Source organism: Lepidochelys kempii, chromosome 15 (genome assembly GCF_965140265.1).
Source record: "Lepidochelys kempii isolate rLepKem1 chromosome 15, rLepKem1.hap2, whole genome shotgun sequence".
In the NCBI taxonomy this organism is placed as follows: Eukaryota; Metazoa; Chordata; order Testudines; family Cheloniidae; genus Lepidochelys; species Lepidochelys kempii.
Genome location: NC_133270.1, coordinates 23,298,144 through 23,319,990, shown reverse-complemented (window position 1 = coordinate 23,319,990; position 21,847 = coordinate 23,298,144). Strand labels below are relative to the sequence as shown.

Below are 21,847 nucleotides of genomic sequence, written 5' to 3'. Positions count from 1 at the left end.
GGTAATGGAATAAATTAACCAGATACTCTGGCAATGAGCTCACTACAAATGGGCAGATAATCAGATACCTTCTTTTGTCTATCTAGAAGGTGCTCCTGATCAGGTGGCTGTGTCAAAAGGACAGGTAATGAAGAACTGGCACAATGGAAACTTTTCTAACTTTCACTGGTGAAGACAAAGTTGCTCTTTGTGGAGAGAGAAAATGTGCTCGGTGATTGAATTGGTGCCAGCTGCTACAATAGTCCCAGAATCACGAACTTTCATTTGCTTTAGCAATCCAAAGAGATGCACCGTCTGCTGCTTATGGGCCTGATGCTGCAGTTCTTACTTAGACGCAAATCCAACTGAAGTCAATGAGGTTTTTGCTGGAGTAAATGACTGCAGGATTGGGTTGCTGATGTTTCTTATAGGAATTGGCTTTTGAACACCACGCATGGTGAGTTAGACATTCAGCGGTTGTTAACATCATGGACGTTTTGACTTTAAACCCATTACGCCCAGCTTTGGGCATTTCCCTCCTAGGGTCTAGTGCTGATTTATTGGGCCAGCTGAAATAAAGATAATGGTCTGAGAGCCTGCACTGTTTGCAAGCTGGCAAGCAATCTTCGTTCACTGCTGCTCAAATTACATCTGACCCACTGGCACATCTTTAGCAACCATTGTTTCCGTGTAGCGTGGAAGAAAAAGCGGGGCTGCTGTATTGCTACAAAAAGGTAGCCGGTTGGTTGACACTGGGTGTCAGCTGCCTATGCATGTGTGACTGGACAAGTATTTCAGGTTTCGAGTAGAAATAAATTACCCTGGGTTTATGAAACACTAGGATTTTTTTATTTACTTTTTTTCTCTATTTTAAATCAATAGGTAATCAGGGACTAGCATTAGCTATGCTAGCCTTGACATTTGCACTGTATGGGAGCTTCAAAGTTTCCTTTCTTTTTTCATGCTTTGTGTGTTTTACTCAATATTTCATTGTTTTTCATGTTTAGAGGCGGTTTGTTTTGTTTTTCTCTCTGTCTGGGTGTTTATATTACACCAGCACCATACTGTATTTGTACCTTCCACATATTTATGGGTTTATACTCAACACCCCAGTGAGGTAGGGAAGTATTATCCCCATTTGACAAACAGAAGCACTGAGGCACAGAGAGGTTAAGTGACTTGCCCAGAGTTGTGCAGGAAGATAATGGCAGCTTCTGAAGTTGAACTTACGTCTCCTGCTTCTCAGCAACGTTTTAGCTTATATTAGTCACTGCTAAACTGCCCTGGAACAGTGTAATGTTGTGAGAATGCCAGACAGCTGAAATGTGTTCTTGTATCATCCACTGGGAAGACGTTCCAAATGGAGAAAGCTTTGATTTAATACCCAAGAAGCTCCCAACGTTCTGTGTCAGAACGATAACCTTTGTATTCTCTGAACACAAAATCATATGAGTCAATATTGTCAGTTCGAAAAATCTCATGAGCAGTTCAAGAACTAGGTCTGGTATTTTTTAAGAGGGCTAAAAGTTAGGCATATAACGCCTATTGAAATTCAATGAGTATTGGCACCTAACTCCCTTAGATTCTTTTGAAAATCTTAGTCTATATTATTAGGAAATCTTTAGTCCTATAGTTAAGGCTACGTTTATGTCATGAAGGTCATGGAATCTGTGACTTCCAGAGACCTCTATGACATTCTCTGCTTCAGCCCCAGGGACTGCGGGACTCTGGAGCTGGCAGCCAGCAGGATTCCAGCAACAGGTGACAGCCTTGCGCAGGGGGTGCGGGATGCCTCAGGCGAGTGGCTTGGGGTGTCTCATTTTCTCTTTAGGAAATATGGTCACACTGTAGCTCCCAGCCACCCTAGGCGGACGGGGAACCCCGCAGCTCCCAGCCACCAGGGTGGCGGGGGAAACCATGGAGCTGGAGCAGAATAAGTCACAGACAGGTCACGGCTTCCGTGAATTTTTGTTTATTGCCGGTGACCTGTCCATGACTTTTACTAAGAATAACCATGAGAAAATCGTAGCCTTACTATAATGAAAGGGTCTGTTAATACCATGTTATTGTCCACATACCATAGTAATGGAGGGCATATAACTATGTGTAATAGTAAGATGCATGTAATAATTGATCCTTTCTTGCTTAAATATCTTCTTCTGTGCAAATTTCCTCAAGGGAAAGTAGGAAGATAGGGTAAAATATAAACATAGTGGCAGAAATCCTGAATTCCTTGCTCCCTTTGGATTGGTATGACAAGTTTTCACCTGCTCCTTACTGAATTAAATGGCTTTTACTTCAGTAGAAACTGCATGCGAACTGAGTAAGGAATTTTGGATTTGGGCTATTCTAAAGAAGGGGAGTATACAAAGTAGTCTCCATTGTGTATAAGCAGAAATATGGCTTACTATGCAAATCCATAAATATAGGATGAACTTTTATACTTATCCATATGAGATGGAGAATCATAATTTAATCTATGGTGCATGCCACTATCAATAGGGGCAGTCAATTTTCCAGATGAAAATCTGTTCTCTGGCTAGGTATATGCATGCTTAGCTGCAAATTAAAATTAAAATGCACAAGCTTAAACCACTTGTAGAACAGCTGTATAATAGAAAAGCAGACAGATCACTGATTATATCATTGCTAGCAGGCACCATTATAACAGGGTTGTTTTAACTCTACCCTCTAGCAAGGATTTTATCTGTCTGAAATGTAAATGAAATGGAATTCTGGCAACCTTGGTGCAGTCCAGACAAGCAAAAATCTTCCGAATACATTTTGTAAAGGAGCAAGAAATATGGATAAGCAGAATTCTGAAAGATATTCAAAGCACAAGGCTCACTAACTTTAGAGGTAACCAGAAAAAAAGGCAATATGAAGCAGTAGCTTGCATTTAAGAGGACACTTAAAATGAGCTCAAGGAAGTTCAAGGAAGGATTTTAGGCCTACTAAGATCACTAACAAGACTCTATGGGGACCATGTAATTTAATGGATTTCAAACACTTAGTTGGGTCCAAAAAGGCAAAGTACTGAAAAGCTCTGTCTTATTAACTGAATCAGGGATTTGTGGCTTTGAAGTGGAAATGGATATCATTTGTTTAAAAACACCCTTGAATTAAAGAAGAACAACTTGAATTGGCACCTGGCAATGGAAACTTGCAAGGCATGTTCTGAAATTGCCAGCACCTCACTTTCCATCTTTGCACCAACGTTACGTTACGCTGGGGGCGTAGCCTCAGATATTCTAAGTTCTAAAGTACTCAAAACTTTTCTAACATTCTCCATGTTTGTGCAACAGAAAAGTTCTATGGTACTAAGAAATGTGGACTTGTATGTAGAACTCTTCAGATGACTACAAGTGGGCTATATTACAAAACCCTTCCCAGGGAGAGGAACCCTGGTGATCTCATGCCTGGGGGGCCTGGAGACTCTGCAGTGAGGGCAATGATTGGAGTGATCTCTACTCACTGGTAGCACAGCTCCTGGGGGAGTCACTCTGGTCTGGTGCTAGTGCTTCTTGGGGTAGCATCATCTCCTAGGTGGATACTTGTGAGCTCTAGAGAGCAGCATGTTGCAGGTAGCAGCTTCTCATTGGCTTCACCTCCTCTGGCCAAGGACATAAGCTCTTCTGACCCGTTGCACTGCTGATCTCGTGGAGCTGGAGTGGCTTCCATAGTCTGCAGGTAATAGAGGGAGCATGGCATACGACTCCCCTGTCATCTGTCTTCCCCCAGCTCACATTTCTGTGGAGCAGAAGGGGGCTGACTGATTCCTCCATCCCCACCCAACCCATTTTGAATGGAAACTGAATATATTTTCCCTGTGAACAATTCGCCTCATCTGCAGGTTCAGACAGCAGACTAACCTTTAATCGCGGCAACACACAAGTGGGTCGGACTGAGTCAGACATTTCGTATGTGAAAATAATAAGGAAAACACAAATCCAGAAGCTCCCATTTTAAAACCGAATGGACGGGGATGTCCACAGGGCAATCAGAGGCGTGACAGCAGCACATGGCGTTTTGATCTGGCTCGCTCCAATAACACTAGCAGTGAAGCTGAGGCCGCATGGGCTAGCCGCTCAGGAACATACCCATTGTCCAGAGCTGGGGTGCTGCTGTGGCTTCACTGTTACTGGAGCAAGCCAGATCAAAGCTACACGTGCTGCTGTCACACCTTTGATCAGGGTTAACATTTTCCCAAAGTTTGGGGTTATCAGATTTTGGGCTTGGTTTCAGGCCTATTGCTTAGTACTGACCGAACAAATCTGAATATGGTAACAAAGACAGTTGGAATGTTCCGTGAGACCCAACAGGATTCCATCTGTCTTAACGAGAAAGGGTTGGTCTAAGAATGAGAACCCTTTTGAAAGTTCATCACTTTCTTAGCTATATCTGCCCAGCTCAATGAATGGGTAAAGGGTACAAGTCCTTTACAGAGCAAATGAGCTCTTTTATAGTATTTTACAGCCTCCAAAGCCCTGAACTGGCCAGGGGCAGTTTAGCTGTGCTCCCATCACATTTGTTTTGCTTGCCTGGGACCAGTCAGCTGATGGAGGCCAGATTTCATTTTGTGATGGTAGAGGCAAGGCCTCATCGTTCTGGAACAGAACAGCCTCTAAATAAAATATAAGTTTTAGATATTAATTTAGATAAAAGATATTAATTGCACCAGAATAGTAAAAGATTGGTTGTTTCTCTTTTCTCTAAATGAGAAAAAGGCTAGATTAGGGTTTGCAAAACCTCAGTCAGGTTTTGATCTTGCAAAATCCAATCATGGCAGATTCAGATCTGGGTTACACTGTGTCTCATTTTATGGGGTCAGATTATTTAAAAAAAAATTCAACTCTTATCCCACCTCTAGACTAAACTTAAAGCAGGGCAGATTTTCATAAGAGCTCAGCAACCAACAGCTCCTGTTCAGGAATCGAAACAACTGGTCAGATTTTCCAAAGAGCTCTTCAAGCTGAGAGTTCTGAAGTGGGTGCTGAGAGTTCTGAAAATCTGCCCATTTATTTTGATGCCTGAATGGGAATAGCTGGCCCCAATTGTGGGCTTAGAGCAATTTTGAAAATCTGCCGTGGATATTTGTTTATTTCTGCAAGCGTGAAATAAATTTCGGTGCATAGGATTTGCACTGCTTTTTGCGTGGTCCTGCTGTAAGTCGTTCTTCAATATCCCTTTGTTCAATATAATGTGCCATATTCTTCCTGAATGTAAATGCCATTGATTTCAGTGAAGTAACTATTCAATGATATTAGAGAAATTTATTCAATGATATAAGACAGACAAGGGTTGGGGAAGAGGTAATATCTTTTATTGGCGCAACTTGTGCTGGTGAACAAGACAGGCTTATAAAAAGGAGGGTGATAAATTAATCTCCTTAAACACCAAGGATGGGACAAGAAGTAATGGCTTTAAATTGCAGCAAAGGAGATTTAGATTACACATTAGGAAAAAACTTCCTAACTGTAAAGGTAGTTGATTACTAGAACATATTACCTAGGGAGATTGTGGAATCTCTGTCACTGGAGGTTTTTAAGAGCTGGTTAGACAAACACCTATCAGGGATGATTTAGAGAATACTCAGTCCTGTCTCACTGCAGAGGATTGGACTAGGTAACCTATCAAGGTCCCTTCCAGTCCTACATTTCTATGATTCTATGAAACTTCCCTAAGATTAACTTTCTCATGTGAACAGTTGCTGCATTACCCACATGGATGTGTTATTCATTTGTCAGTAGAAGTGGAGTTGGTTTGCAGGATCACACAGGGGAGGAGATCTAATGGAGATGTAGCTCACAATGTGAAAAAATTCAAGAATCCCTGTAGACTTTTCCATTCTGTGAAGATTCTACCTGGTACTCTTCTTCCAGTGTGGCTTGGGCCTGATGTTACCAAGATATTACCTCACCTGCCTTGTCTCTCTAATAACCTGAGACCACCCTGGCTTCAACAACACTGCAAACACTATTCAATGATGTTCACTATGGCCACTTTGCTGTATACATCAATACACTAACTTACAGAACACCAGGATTTTCCCAGTTCAAGTACGCGAAGGATGTGGATTTTTTAGTCTTTTTTTTTTTTCAGCTTATTGGTTGCTAACTTTGTTGTAAGACCATTTACAACAACAATTGTGTTTTATAATAGCTTTTTCATAACTTGTGTATTTCAAAGAGATAAGAGAACATAGCAAACATGAAAATACTTCCCGAAGCCCCATGAAAAATAAGAGGATTCTTCCCCATCCCAGCTTTAGAAATGGTTACAAAAAAAGGAGTGAAATCAAATATTTCTAGGCAACGAATTCCACAGCATGGGGGCATAATGAGAGAAAGTGTGACCACCCAGTGCTTAATAGCTGACTTTCAAGACAACAGAAATGGTTCAATTAGAGAATCTGTGTGCTTGTCCTAGGGTGTAAAGTGAATCAATGGAAAAAACAGAGTTTAAAGCATGGAAAATATTGCTCTGTGTATGAACAGCAGTATTCGTGTACAAGTCATTGTGATACTTTGTAGAAAGCCTGTAGGAACCTTTAACTGCATAGCTGCAATTATTATAGTATATGGGGAGATAATTAGAAAATTATAAAGCAGGTGTCTCTAATGGTACCATTGAGCATAGCTGTGAGTGATGGCACAGCCAGCCATGAGCCTCATACTTCTATTTGCACATCATATGATGTTATGTATTAACTGATATGCTGATTACCTGTGGAAGCGTTGGGTTCTATTGATCTGAACTCCTGCCTGGGTGTTACATTGAATTATACCTGTCCAGTTACCCACATGAACAGGGTTATATTTAAGATTAAATAGTAATGTCATACATCTCAAATGCACAGTGTTCTGTGAGCTGGAGAGGTGGCTAAAGGAGGCGCATGATCTAAGCAGGGGTCCCTGAATGTATTGGGCCTTTGCAGTACATGAGCAAAGACACCGCCATGAAGGTGCTGCAGAACGGGTCACGCTTAAGAGTGGCAGCCACCCCCGTTATGCAGATGTAGCCTCCACTTCCCCCAAGGCCAATCTGCAACCATCAGCATGCACGTGGGGGTGTGGTACCATAGCTCCGACTGTCAAACTTTTCATGATGTTTTTCCTAGTCACCTAGAGGATTTGAGCATCTGATGAAAAACAAAACAAGTTCTAGACCCACTGGATCTTCAGCAATGATGTAAATGCCTGAGAGGGTCAGGGAGGTTCAATTTGGAAAAGCTGTGCAAAATTGTCATTCAAGTTTGCCAGCCGAGGCATCAAAATCTATTTTCTCACCCTTCACCAGGCTGGGAGATGATAATGAAAAGACGGATATATTGACTTGCTACTCGGGTGGAAGTTTTGAAGGCTGTAATGTGATTCTGAGAATTAAGGATAATAAATAATCCATTTACAGGCCTACCCGTGACAGTGATGATGAAGAGGATGATGAGAGGAAGGGAAGAGGCTGCAGCCTTCAGTACCAGCATGCCATGGTGCGAGTCCTCACACAGTTTGTAGCAGAGTCTTCCGATTTTGGAGGCCAGCTGACCTATATGTTGGGCTCTGAGTGGCAGTTTGACATCACGAATCTCGTGACCGATTTCATGAAGGTGGAAGAACCTAAGATTGCTAAATTACACGATGGACGGGTACTAGTTGGTCGTGAACATGGGATAACCACAGTTCAGGTAACAGCTCAAAATATACCTAGGTATAGGTGGGGAGAATTTGGGGTGAGAGCAGTTGATTACTGGCTATAATATAAAAGGCTGTTATGTCTGGGGAAAACATTAATTTAACACAGAAGTCTGAATAGGTTTCACTTTTGTTTCCAGTCATTTTCACTGCTTGATTCTTAATTACAGCAACACAATGCAGTTTGGGCCAGTTTTTCAAAGGTATTTATGTACCTAAAGATGCAGATAGGCGGCTAATGGGATTTTCAAAAGCACCTAAGCAGGTTAGGCACTTAACTTCTCTGAAAATGCCACTTGACAGCTATCTTTAGCTGTAGATGTTTAAATATCTTTGAAAATGTGGCATTGTGTGTTTACAAAATCGTAGCGGGAACTTAAAATGATTGATATTTAATTAAAAATCATGAAATGGTTTTTTTTGTATTTGCTTACATAACCTCCCATTATATCCTTGTATACAAAGTTTATATTTTGGAACTAAAATAAAAAGGATAGTGACATTTGGGCATGAACCAACACTCAGTGAATAGAAAGACTCCCACTGACTTCATAGGCAGTGGAGTCAACATCCTCGGGCTAGATTTCCAAAGGTATTTAGGCACCTACAGGTGAAGATCGGCACCAACTGGGATTTAGAAGAGCACCTAAGCAGGTTAGGTAACTAACTCCCATTGAAAGTCAATAGGTGTTAAGTGCCTAATTCACGTAGGCCCTTTTGTCAACCCCACTAGCATCTTTAAGCACCTAAGTACCTCTGGCAATCTGGTACTCTGTCTTTTTAGAGATCAGCCCAGCTGAGCTCTTACAGGTAGTATATTCTGAGGCCAGTAGACTCTGTATTTCTCTGTCAAATTACAGTATCATTCAGTAGCCAGCAATGTAATTATATTAATTAGAGCTTTTACAGAAATTGTAAATGTAACTATATATTTTTAAAAAAATCAAATAAATTCAGTTTAGTTCATTAATCTCCACTCTGTACCATACTGCTCAGGGATGAGGCTGTAATTTAAAAACAATGACATGTTTAATAAAACTATTTTGGGTATATATAGTAATTAAATGGGAAATGGGTGTAACGTTTTGGGAAACATCAGTTATAGCTTATAATGAATGCAACACACACTGAACTGAACAGAAAATCTAGTTACTTTGTTTTATAACATTGAGTCACTTGTTTAAAACAAGAAGGCATACTTGCTTTTTGAAGGTGCTGTCGCCTCTCTCTGATTCCATCTTGGCTGAGAAGACAGTGATCGTGCTAGATGACCGCGTAACAATCACAGACCTAGGGGTACAACTGGTAACAGGCTTGTCCCTGTCATTACAAATAAACAAAGGAAATAAGAGAGCTATTGTTTCCACAGCATCTGCTTGCGATATTCTTCATACCCCAAAACAGGTATGCTCCAAAATAGTATTGATAATTATAATTAATTGGTTTGTTTACGGTGTTTTGTAGAATGCCAGGAGAAAGCCTCCTGTATAGCTATGCAGCATGTATAATGTATGCCTGGTTGAAAAGCAGGATGTCTCATGCAGCTTAAGACACAGTTCCCTGTCGTAGCTTACTCATTGCTGGCCTGCTCCCTCCCAAAGACCCTCACCACATGTGTAACAGGTTGGCCATGTATCTAGTCCAAGATTCCTAGCAATGCATGTTGCTCATGGTAGGTGGCTGAGTATACACCTCCTTCCAGAGGACCACACCCCATTGGGGAAGAGGTGTGTGTCATTGCAGTGGGCATGTGTACTTCCCAAGTGTGCTATGGAAGGATCCTGGTTAACTAGCGAGGAGCAAGATTCCCATCCTTATACCTTGTTCCCCCTCGATTTGGGCCAGTATAGCCACAGGAAGCTCTTAGCTCAATATGAACATTTCGCTGATTTACATGGCTGAAATCTGAGGGTTTTGAGTACCTTCTATGGGTTCAACCCCTGCAGCCCCTAGGCAGACTAATTTCAGCGTAGCAGCCGTGTTAGTCTGCGTTCGCAAAAAGAAAAGGCGGACGTGTGGCACCTTAGAGACGAACCAATTTATTTGAGCATGAGCTTTCGGGAGCTACAGACTTAAGTAGTACAGGTTTGCAAGATCAGGCCCATTCATTTGGATGAGATTCAGCCTTCTTTATGCTCACTTTATTCTGCAAGTAGTCCCAAGAGTGAAAATGAAACTATGAAAGAAGTAGGGTGTATAACTCAGTATGTGAGAGAGAGAGTGGCAGAATCTGGTCCCACAGAAGCGGGTAAGATTATTCAAAGCAGTTATGTTTTGATAGTGAGGTACGTCATGTGCAACTGTTATGTGTAGAATGATTAATGCTGCTGTGAAAAAACGTTGAGTTTGATCAAACTATCCTCAAACTATAAGCGGCAGCACATGTTTGTCAGTGTTTCTGTGGTGTCCAAAGGGAACTACAGTCATTTCTATCCCTTGCACATGCCATTGCCTACTTAGAAATACTACGATTGAAACTGAAATATTTCATTCAAATCTGGTTCATAATGCATTCTGTTTAAATAAACGAGCATGAACACCACACCTAGAGTTTATACAAGTGCATTATATTGCACATAGGGTTAAAGCCAAGGAGCATTTTCAAAATGTCCCTTGTTATACGACATTTTTCTAAATGTATTAAAAATCATGATTTGGGAAATCTGAGAATTTTCATCAATGGGCTTTTGATGTTGAAAAGTGACTTCTCACTTTATACCCAGAAATACTTGTGTGCATCGTTTTGCAAGCACATTAGAGTGCACCTGCAAATAAGACGAATATCTAAATGGAATACAGCACACAAAACCAGAAGCTGAGTTGAAGCATCTTTGTAAAAACAAAACAAACAAAAACCACACATAAACAAAGCGATACAGTGTATTTATGTCACTGGCATCAAGTAAGTGTAAGCTCTCAAAACCCTAAAACATGGTGTCTTAACTTTCAAACTATTATTTCTCCCCTTTTCCTCTTATAGGAAGCCATAGTCAGTGCTTGGATTTTGTTCAGTGATGGCTCTGTGACACCTTTAGATATTTATGATTCCAAGGATTTTTCTGTCACCATCACTTCGCTGGATGAGATGGTGGTATCTGCCCAGCAAAACCTTCAGTCAAAGTGGCCTCTGGTAGTTGCAGAGGGTGATGGGCAAGGACCCCTGATTAAAATAGAAATGGTGATCAGTGAACCTTGCCAGAAGACGAAGCGAAAGAGCATTCTGGCTGTTGGGAAAGGAAATATCAAAGTGAAATTGGGTCAGAAAGATTCAGACCACAAAGGAAGGACCAACGACATTGATGATGTAGATAGAGAGTTTAACCACCATCTGAACAATGCTATAGAGAAGACAGCAGAACAGGAGAGGACAGTGCAAGAATGGGCCAAACATGGAACCTTTATTAATCATGAAGACAATGCCAACAAAAGCACAACTTCCAAGTCTCCCATTGATGAGAAAAAGGCTCATGAGGCTGGCCTCCAGAATAACCCAACGGCTTTCACAAGTTTTCCTACCCAAGTAGAGGTACCAGGACAAAATAATCCCAATGACCTTGCGTTGACTTCTAGAGGGTTAACTGATTTGGAGATTGGCATGTATGCCCTGCTGTGTGTTTTCTGCCTAGCAATTTTGGTCTTCTTAATTAACTGCGCGGCATTTGCTTGGAAGTATAGACACAAAAGGTTTGCCGTGAGTGAGCAAGGCAACATCCCACATTCTCATGACTGGGTCTGGCTTGGAAATGAGATTGAACTCTTGGAAAACCCAGTTGACATTTCACTCCCCTCAGAGGAGTGCACTACCATGATTGACAGAGGGATGCAGTTTGAAGAAAGCAACTTTCTCCTTAATGGTAGCTCGCAGAAGACTCTCCATAATCAGATCCTCAGATCTTGTGAGTATGCTTGTGAGAAAGAAGTTAAAAGTGAACCTATAAATCCTTCTGGGCCAAAACGGAAGCGGGTCAAGTTCACTTCATATACCACAATACTGCCAGAGGATGGAGGTCCTTACACCAATTCAATTCTATTTGACAGTGACGATAATATTAAATGGGTATGTCAAGATATGAATCTTGGCGATTCCAAGGAACTTAGAGACTATATGGAAAGACTGCAAGACAATATGTAAAATACTTTCTTATGTTTGTATTCACCTTTATGCCTTCTGTTTTATGGATAGTGGAGCAGTCAGTCCAGTCAGCAATAGGAGGTTACAAAGGAGTCTAACTTTTGGACGTCCCAAGAGGATAACTGCACATCATTGAGTGGGTACAAGAGGCTGGCTGAGTTAATCCTGTTTCACTATAAACCAGGATGTGTCCCTGAAACAGCTACATGTAGGTGTTGGAGGTGTCGCACATGATGGCTGTTTTCATATACGGCCTGGTACTAGCTAAATGCTAATACAATTATGCTCAGACTCAGAGGAGACTACATTTGTTTGTCAACTCATGATAAACAGTGATTCAGAAAACAAGGAATTTTTGGGGTTGATTTTTCTAGTCGTCATCCTTTGTAAAGCACAGTGGATATTTCTTGCATACAGCCTAAGCCTAGGCTTACTTCAAAAGAGATCTGAATGAATCTGTCCAATTTTATTTGCCTATGAGCAATGCAGCCAAGTATTCTCATTTTTTACAGATACAAACACCCACATGTGGTTAATTTCTTATCTGTATTGTTTAGGAAGATGGTTTGATTTAGAGAACATTAAATATTTTCTTTGGAGATTTTTTTTTGGGGGTTTACCAAAGTGTTCCACAGTATATTTACAGTTATTCAGGTTTTCTATTCATGTGCATCAGCTCTAAAGGATACCTCTTCATCACTGATTATCTTTCTCCTTCCCATGCAAATCTTTAATATTTGAAATGTAGAAACGTAGTAGAAATCTCACACTGGAAAAGGGTTGTATCTCCTTACAGGGAACTGTATATACAACAATAAACCCTGGAAAATAAAAATCAAGAAGCAGTCCTGGGTTTATTTTTGCCATTGACAATATGAAAAATAACTTGAAACAAAGCAGAACACACTTTAAAGCAAAATGCCTCTCATGAAACAACACCACTTATGGAAATTCTTTGTGGGCAACATATGTTACTTTCACGATAAATGCAAACGTAGTATTGAAATGCACTGAACAGGAAGCAAATTGCCTGGGAAATAAGCAAAGACTTGAAACTGGTATTACACTGTCCTAAATTATATATATATATATATATACACACATATATATACACACACACACACACACTGCAGTTTAGCACTACGTAGACATCCATCTACAATGGCTGGTGCACACAGGCCCTGTCTAAAAGCCATCTCTAATCATATGTCTGGTACAGAGAAAACCTTTTTCAACAAGCTCCATAACAAAAGAAAATACCGGGCACAGTTATATAATGGCTATTCCCAAATTTGACAGGAATGCTGGAGATTCAAAAAGCTTCCATTCCACAAACATTATATTCATTTTTACATTGAAGTACGATTGAAATGTGTTGAAAATTGTAGCAAAGAAACCTTTATGTATGAAATGTCTAAGAGAAGCAAAACAGTACATTGGGCCCATCATGAGAAAATGTAATTGACAGCTGATCCAAACACAGCTGCCTCACATCCCCCAACTCTCCCAAAATAATGAACATAATAGCACTTTAGTGTGAGCTCAGACGTACCACATATCTTAGTAAACTAACGCTCAAGATATTTAACATATAGTCTCTCCTTTTCTAGCTGAGCAAAGATTGCTAGAGAAGTCTTGATTGCTATTTTGAACCTGATTAATAAAACCAGAAAATCTTCATAAAATTCAGCTCCTCCAGATTTTTCTACATTTTGCTAATGTGTAAGTAGTTATCCACTCAGTTCAGCAAACTGCTTAGAGTCCATCCATATTCAACAAAGTACTTAAGCATATCTTAAGTCCCATTGATCCCAAAGTGACTTAAGTACTTTGCTGATTCGGGACCAGTATGTTAACGTTGGACAAGAGTCAGAAGCCACATTGTTTATACTGAAAGTCTTCTCTCTAAGAACAAGATTTGAAAAGAGCAAAATGGTAATTTTTGTGTGTTTCACATTAGAAGTTATGTAGCTGTGAGACAAGGATCACTAAAAGTAGAGTGCACATATTTCCATGCTGGTGTTCCATTGTGTGCACATATAAAATAAACGATTAAGTGGAAAATACAGAGAATATAAGAGGAATTTATAGTCTAGCACGCCTGCTAGCTGATCTGACAAAGAATTTCACTTAGGCCAACCCACTCTCCAGTACAGGATCTGTTTGGTTTTAGAGCCTTGATCTTTGTTCTACGCAGGAATCACACACAGCAAGTCCACCTGGATGTTAAGTCTGGTCGCCAGTTACAAAATACAAACAGTTAAAAAGATAAGTAAAAGAACTATAGTAGTTAACAAAAACTCAACAAACAAAAACAAAAAAATGGAAACCAGAATTTAGCGTGCCACACCAATACATAGAATCTGGTACAGATGGAAAATGCTCTGGAAGTACAAAAATATATTATAGTTAAACTTTAAAAGATCTAACATGGTACATGAAAGTTCAGAAATAGAAAGTGACAATAAATAAAAATGCACAAGGCCAAAGAATAAAAAAGCAAAGAGAGAAAATGAGACCGTCCAAAGTGTCCCCGCAGTTGCGGCGGTGTAAATGCAGAGTGACACCATTAAAAGCAGTCGAGTTCCGCTGGATCTAGACAGGTGTAAAAGTACCACTCCTGTAAAATGAACATTATTTGCAGACCAAATGAAAGAACATCAAATAAATATTTCTAAGGCTAATTATTAACCAAAGGAAGGAATGGCATTTGGAGGCAGATTATATATCAAGAAACATCAAATGACTAAAACCCACCTGGTCTCGCTAAGAAAACCTCTAATAATAATAATTAGATTGCTATGTCCACAATTATGAAGTTTCAGTAGCTGCCGAGATAGGAAACTCCTATGGCTCCATACAGAATACACAACTTGTATTTGTGGTGCATACTGTTCTACATAAAGAAAAGGAAATAGGTTGTATGGACGGTGTTTTTGTCCCCCACCTGCACCCCTTCCCCGCAAACTATCAATACAAGGGAGGATTCACTGAATATGTTGATTCTTAGCAACTTTAGAACTGTAAAGTGCCAGACTCTCGGCTACCGTAAATCACTGAGCGGTTAGCTCCACCAGCTGAAGATCTGGCCCATGGAGAATACTGAAGAAAGAGTTCATTTCCAACTGTGCAGAACTATTATATTTCATTTGGACATTATAGACTAGCTCCATATGGCTTGTCTATGCACACTTCCTGATTTAAATACAAATGTGGGAAAACAGGTCCCCCTACTCCTCTTGCTGTAGAATGATACAGCTTCATAATGGTACTAGCTGCTCTTCCTTAGTTCTTATTGGGGAATGAAGAAGCAAATCTTCCAGCCATATGATTCAATAAAAACAGTATATTATATAATGGGATACAATCTGTATTTCAACGTAGAGTGCTTCATAAATGGGATACCAAATATTCATAGACAATATGCTCTTTTCTGAAATACATATTGTATACGCTACATTGAAATACACTGTATAGTACATAGTGAAATGCATACACTAACTACTGAATCTACAATACTGAATATGTATATTCATCATGCCCAAAATATTTAGAGAGTATGGTAAGTCTTAGATGTATAACATAATGAAACCTGTACAAAATAAACTGTAAGTTAAGACAATGACAGATGACTTTTATAACTGTGTAATTTGTGTACCCATTAAGTTATTCAAGCCTCAGTTTACATCATTAAATGTGCCATTTTTAAAAGTTGTTCATTTTCTATAGGACAGAGTTCAGAAATAACACCACTCTCCAGCAAAGACGCACTTGAGTGACATTGTGAAACCCGTGAACCCTAACATAGAAATAAACAGATTGCTCATGTGATTCTTCAATTTGAGTCTCCTATTTTAATCACACAAAAATGAAGTTGATGAGCCATGTGTATGTGTGGTGTGATGAGCTAGGGAATTGCATGCACTATTTTGGCAAACCAAAACCATGTGGGGTTTCACTCTTTGGGCACCCAGTGCCCACATCAGAGTGGATTTTCAGGTCTTGATACAAATGTTTCATGCAGTCCGATGTATGATATGCCAGTCCAGCCCATTGTTTCCATACTGAGGCACCGGGAAAATGGTAGTGATAGTTTGTATTTTAGCCCCTGCAAATTATCTGTGAATGGTGCACATCAGTCAAGGTTTCAGTTTTAGTAAGAACGCTCCTATAGTTGTGTGAAATATGCTTGTAGTTTTGGGAAGTGGGTTTAAGATGAACCCGCAGGTCTTTTACATTTCCCAATGCAAATTATGGGCTAGATTCTTCTTTCTACTATGCTGGTGTGAATCTAGAATAATTATTTTATGTATTTATAGGATTCTTGGGGTGCACGTGAGGATAGTATCTAAGTATCTCCTATTAATTATCCTCACAACCCACCATTGAGGTAGATTATTAGCCCCATTTTAGAGATGGGGACCAGAGACAGGTGGCTTATGTGACTTGCCCAAGGTCCACAGCAAAGTCCAAAACATAATGCAGATCTCCTGTAGGCCAGTATGCTACCTTTAAGCACAAGACAATCCTGCCTCCCATAGTCAATACAGTAGCTGAAATCAGAGTTACATATGTGGTCCCATCCTTCTCTCATCGATCTCAATAGGAATAGATTTAGGTCCCCAATGCACAAACTGGCAGCCACCAATGCCAAAGGGTGCCAAAGGGTAAACTGCGTTTGCCCTAAGAGGATCCATTGCTATTGCTTTCTTTACTAAAAACACCTTTATTGCTAATTTAATTAAATTTATCTGACAGTAAGGGATGTATTTATCTGCCTGGGATGTAAGCTGGGAGCTTCAAAGAGGCCGGATGCTGAGTTTTAATGGATTTTGGATACGTAACTCCCATCATCCGCATTGAAAATCACAGCAGTAGCAAAGGAGAAATTTTCAGAAGTGACATATTGTCCCGAATGGTATTTATGGGGAATTACTTTGGGTCTGACATTGAGTAGCATCTTCCTAAACAAGGAGACAACTCATGTTGTTGGGTTCTACTCAGTGCAAGTTAGTGTATCAGAACATGGACCTTTATACATAGAAAAAATTCTTGTGTCTGACTCCAGAATCTACAGTTACATTGCCCATAAATACAGCCCTACAATCAAATGATAAAAATCAACTTACCTCTCCAAGTACATACCAAAGATGATCTTTATGGGATGCCTTAACTACATGATGGAGTTGCACGTGATAGCAGGAGAAGAGTGACTCGATGACCTGGGGGTCTCTTTCAGTCCTATGTACAAATGAAAAAAAATGGCATGGATCAATAAACAACTGGATGACAAGTAGGGTACAAGTTAGGGTCTGGTTTTCAATTGATGTTGTGTCTGGAAAAAACCGTGAGCCGTTAGTTTGACAGCAGAAAGATCTGCAGGGTGATATTTGTCAGAAGTTAAATAGGACAAATCGTAAAGTCCTGATGCAGCTGAAACTCCCACTGGTGTTACCAGGAGTTGTGACCAAGACAGGACTGAACAAGGGCTGCATGATTCTGGAAAAAGGATAGATAATTACTGATCAGATCTGAGGCCTGAATAGCTTGATGTGTCTTCATATTACACAAAACCAAACCAAACCCTGCTATTTTCAATCAGTAGCACCATCTAGCCTGCAGCAAATAGAACGAGAAGTGGTGCTTTGTGTTTATGTAAGGGTGACATATTGTGTTATATAATATTTATGAAACGTTGAGTTTTTGCTTTGTGAAAATAAAGTGACAATTTGTAAATTTCTGGGTGCCCAAGAAGTTACATTATCTTTTAAACTCAGAATATAAATTTTTATCCAAAGAGTCCATTTGGCACCAAAACATAATTTTTAATGATTGTAGGCAAAATAATTCAGTTGTCTTGTTGATACACAGGGGCAGTTTAACTAAAACTTAAAGGGAGGAAAATGATTTTCTGTGAGAATCATTTAGTTGTCTGACTTTAGGTGAAAATTAGTATTACCCACCCTTGGGCCACATATGTATGGATGATGATATCGGTACAGAGCACAGGCATTCTAATTCCAGCGTCTGCCTTGCCAATCGCACATATAGGCATTTCAGTACTTATTACATATGATACATGCTAGGCCACATGCTACAGTCCTTAGTCACATAACGAGCCAAACTCTGAATGGGACTCTCAGTGGGAATTTGATCCTGAGTAAGGAGCTTAAGATTTACCCCACTGACTAGAGTTGAAGTCAGTAATGGACAATTTTGACCCTGCAGATTAGAACAATGCTAAGGAGGGTAGCATACAAAATGCCATAAGAATATTGTTGGCCCGAGGACCACGTTTTTTCAACGCAGGGGGCTAGTTTATACCGTATATATGTGCTCTGTATGGTTGAAATCTTGATCTAACTGAAGTAAAAGGCAAAATTCCTACTGACTTTATCAGGGCCTCGATTTCATTCCTTTAGTATACATTTTCCCTAAACATGCTGCAACCTCAGTTACTTCCTGTGTTCAGACACCGTGGTACAGACAGAAAACCCGCGATAGAGCAGTAGGGTGAAATCTTGCCCCCATTGAAATCAATGGGAGATTTGCCATTGACTTCAATGGGGCCAAAATATTTTTTTTATCCATAAAGTAGACTCTGTTCATTCCCTTTTAGCCAATAACTGACCCCGGAGGCAATAGCGGCGGTTGTATTAGTTGAGTCTGATGCCCCTGAGTGGAGGGGGGCAATATTTGAAGTTATATAGTATTAGGATGTTCAAATGCACTCTACTCCTGTAGTCATTCATTGGCTAACTGCTTTTCAATACACTGGGCACTACTTTTATTTTTCAGTGTTTGCATTTTGCAGAGTGAAACTGCTGCTTTTGCCTCTTTATTTTGATGGACATTTAGACTGACAAAATAATTAAAACAAATCCATTAAAATGCACATTGCAAACTGTACTTGAAAGGTGATCCATGCCGTGGAGTTTGCATAAGTCATTAACACAAAGAGCGTGCACAGGTCTAACCCAAAGCTTCCCACTTAACCATCACTTATTCCCACCTAAGACCTCAGAGAAGTACTGAAGTGGAATTCAGTAGTGCCTAGGTCTTGTACTGAATTTCATCCATTGTGAATAAATTATTTGAAGGGTGGGGGGGAGAGTGAGGCATGAATTTGTTAATTTTTTTTAAAGCATGTTGAGATTCCAAAATGAACAACACTTGTGATAAGTGCAAGATGACATTATTATCCATTATGAATCAACACGTTTTAAAATATTCAAAATGTATAACAGATACTGTATAAACAGATGCCATTTAATGCATCATAGTCTATAAATGAACCATTAATTTCAGAGCTAAAATATTCCGCCTTCAATGGCAAATTAATTTTGACAGCATGCTTTATTTTATTTCCAATAGCTGGTTTAACAGTGTGTTCTATTTCTACAATTTAATTCAATTTTGGAATACAGTGAAAGGCCAGAGCCAAAATCCAAGTGATGGTGATGGTGGTTTTCCCAGGGATGGAATGAAGAAGAGAAATTGTGTTTCTCTGATTCTAGTTATGACCTTGTTAACTTCTCCCCTTGGATTTTGTGACTTGGGTGAAGGTGCCTATATTAATGTCAACTACAGTAAACAAGGCTAGATTCTATGCTTCTCTGTGTAGATGTACTTTCACTGGGTGATGTATGTGTTATAGGTGATTTAAGGACATGATATGCAGTGTATTCCACAGCATGATTAACATCTTTCTAATAGCATCACCTCTGATTGAGATAAAATGTGTTCGGTGATATCCTCTGATGCTGAAAATCCCCCAGTAACTCATTTTTATAGGCAGACTATAGGGCTCCTTTCCCGGAGAAGCTTACTGAAGGCAGGGAAGTTTATACCCTGCAGATGGGGTTAGGCAGTAGTACCAAGGCTATGGACGTGATCCAAAACCCACAGGAGTTAATGGGAATCTTTCCATTGGCTTCAGTGGCCTTTGGATTAGGACCTAAATCGAACAGATAACCAAGGATGCTGCCATTATTAATGGAATGGGCCACAGTAGGTGCAGGGCCAGATTCTGCCACCTTTCTTCACCTTGAGTAATGCCTTACTCCAGGAATAGGCCGACTGGTTTTGATACTGAGTGAGCTATTTCTGGAGGGTGGCAGACTTTGCTCCACAGGAAAAAGGAAGCGGAGGGGAACCACACCTGTAAAATGTTCTCCCCCTGCCACCCTCCAGCTCTTCAACCCCCCACCCCACCTCTTCCCATGTGATGGATGGGCTGGGGTAGCAGGGAAGAGTCAGGGAACAGCAATTCTGCAGCTTTTCCAGTGTCTGCACAGCCCCAACACCAGAGGAGCAGCATTAAATAACCCTCTGGGGTCAGTGGTCCACCCTGGAGATGTCACAGAACACAGCCTCACCCTGGGAGCCACTGGCTGCACAGCCAAGGGGCTTGCTGGGTTGCCTCTGCTCACGACAGGGCTTGAGAGGAAGGCTGAGCAAGTCTTTTGCACGGATAGCATCCACAGGGTGCCAGCAAGTGTTCTCTGTGGCTTGCTGCCAGCTTACAGGGTCACTCTGATCTCCATCCTTTCCCCTTCTCCACGTTTGTGGACCAGGTGCATGTGGCTGTGATGCAGCCTTTCCAGGCGGAGGTGACTTTGGGGTGCAGTGTTATTTGTATGGATTTCTCTGCTGCGTGGCAGTGGTATGCGCCATGCTGTGCAGACATGGTGGAAGACCTGCTCTGTGCCCTAGGGGCTTCCTTTCCCAGGCCTTCATACTGCAGGGGAGAACACAGGCACCAGGGGCATCGAGTCACCTTGAAAGTTCACCTGCCACTTTGGTCTTGTTTTCACATGCAAGTAGTTTTGGACTTGAGTATTGTTATATGAAAACTTACTCAGCAAGGGAGCGCTGTCAAAGTACTGTACACTCAAAGCTTACTATGAAATCAAGGGTTTGCGCATATATCTGGACAGGAGACTTGGGACTAATGGCCCATCTAGTCTGGTTTCCTCTCACTGGCAGTAGCCGGTGTCAGAGGATTCACTGAACGACGAAATGCCCCAGAATAGACAATTATGCACTAACATACACAACTTTGCCCATCAATTTGACAAAGGCCAGGTTGCCACCAGCTCTGGGTAAAGAGGGGCTCTGAGTCAGCAGAACAGATTCAGTTATTTTTCTGAATCATTTTAATAAGGAAAAAAACCCACAGTGAGCTGAAAGTACCCATTTCATTTACAGACATGACTTCTGGAGATTTCAGGACACCAATGCACACCCAGTGAGAAATCTCTCTTCAGTGCATCAGCTTCAGGGAACAAACAGCGTGCACAAAGCATACATTTGTGTACCAGAATTTGAGCTGGGTTTTGATTTGCCTCATTACTGAGGGAGAGGGTGGCTTAAGGCTGCAGTGTGGGTTTGCACTTTGAGGGTTGCCCTTTGTTATTATTTGAAATTAGCAAACACATTATCACCAGCAAATCAAGCTGGGATTAATGTTGATTCTAGGCATTTAGTGCCTCGTGTCAGTAGATGCTGGGAACATAAGGGATTTTCTGTCACTCTTCAGCAGAAGGGATGCTGCTGCCTGGCTAGAGATAAGGTTTATGAGCTGTCCTGATTTTTAAGGGCAAGCCACGATTTGGAAAGAGTTCAGCTCAGTCTCACCCTATTTCCAGTCTCACTAGCAGTGGAAGGTATGTTGAAAAGAGGTTGGCAGACCACCTGCTAACAACAGGGATCTAATGAGACACTTTGGGACTGCCTGTGCTTTCTGCCAGGCTGAAAACCATGCGATGGCGCCACCTGCTGGATCATATTTGAAGTGCAACAGTAGACAAGGCTTCCACAGGGATCTATCTGTAAGGTCATCTGCCATTCAAGCAAGAGGAGGGAATGCAGATATACAAAACCCCGGGAAAAGATTGTGCCAGCATATAAAATACAACTCCTCACTAGTAAACACAGAAGTGTTATGTGCCCGAGAGAGGGTTTTACACTTAGATAATAACAGAAGGTGTCAAAGTACCAGCCGTGTTAGTCTGTATCCGCAAAAAGAAAAGGAGGACTTGTG

At 40.8% G+C, this 21,847-nt stretch overlaps 1 protein-coding gene and 1 long non-coding RNA gene across 3 annotated transcripts in view; one reads left to right on the top strand and one right to left on the bottom strand.

The window, feature by feature from the left end:
• LOC140898584 (transmembrane protein 132B-like) overlaps positions 1-12,644 on the top strand; it is a 361,367-nt gene extending 348,723 nt beyond the window's left edge. The window contains exons 7-9 of the mRNA XM_073312583.1: positions 7,390-7,663; positions 8,883-9,074; positions 10,651-12,644. Of these exons, the coding sequence (XP_073168684.1) occupies positions 7,390-7,663; positions 8,883-9,074; positions 10,651-11,802 (1,618 nt within the window). The 3' untranslated portion in view covers positions 11,803-12,644. The remainder of the gene's footprint in view (positions 1-7,389; positions 7,664-8,882; positions 9,075-10,650) is intronic.
• The window catches only part of LOC140898585 (uncharacterized), a 276,884-nt gene that overhangs the window by 28,482 nt on the left and 226,555 nt on the right, over positions 1-21,847 (bottom strand). Inside the window, exons 4-8 of one of the 2 annotated variants that reach the window (XR_012155031.1) lie at positions 16,932-17,043; positions 12,492-12,623; positions 8,870-8,990; positions 7,396-7,604; positions 3,455-3,663 (exon numbers count right to left, since the gene is read on the bottom strand). This is a non-coding gene — a long non-coding RNA (uncharacterized lncRNA). The remainder of the gene's footprint in view (positions 1-3,454; positions 3,664-7,395; positions 7,605-8,869; positions 8,991-12,491; positions 12,624-16,931; positions 17,044-21,847) is intronic. The other variant, XR_012155032.1, reaches the window with a different exon arrangement.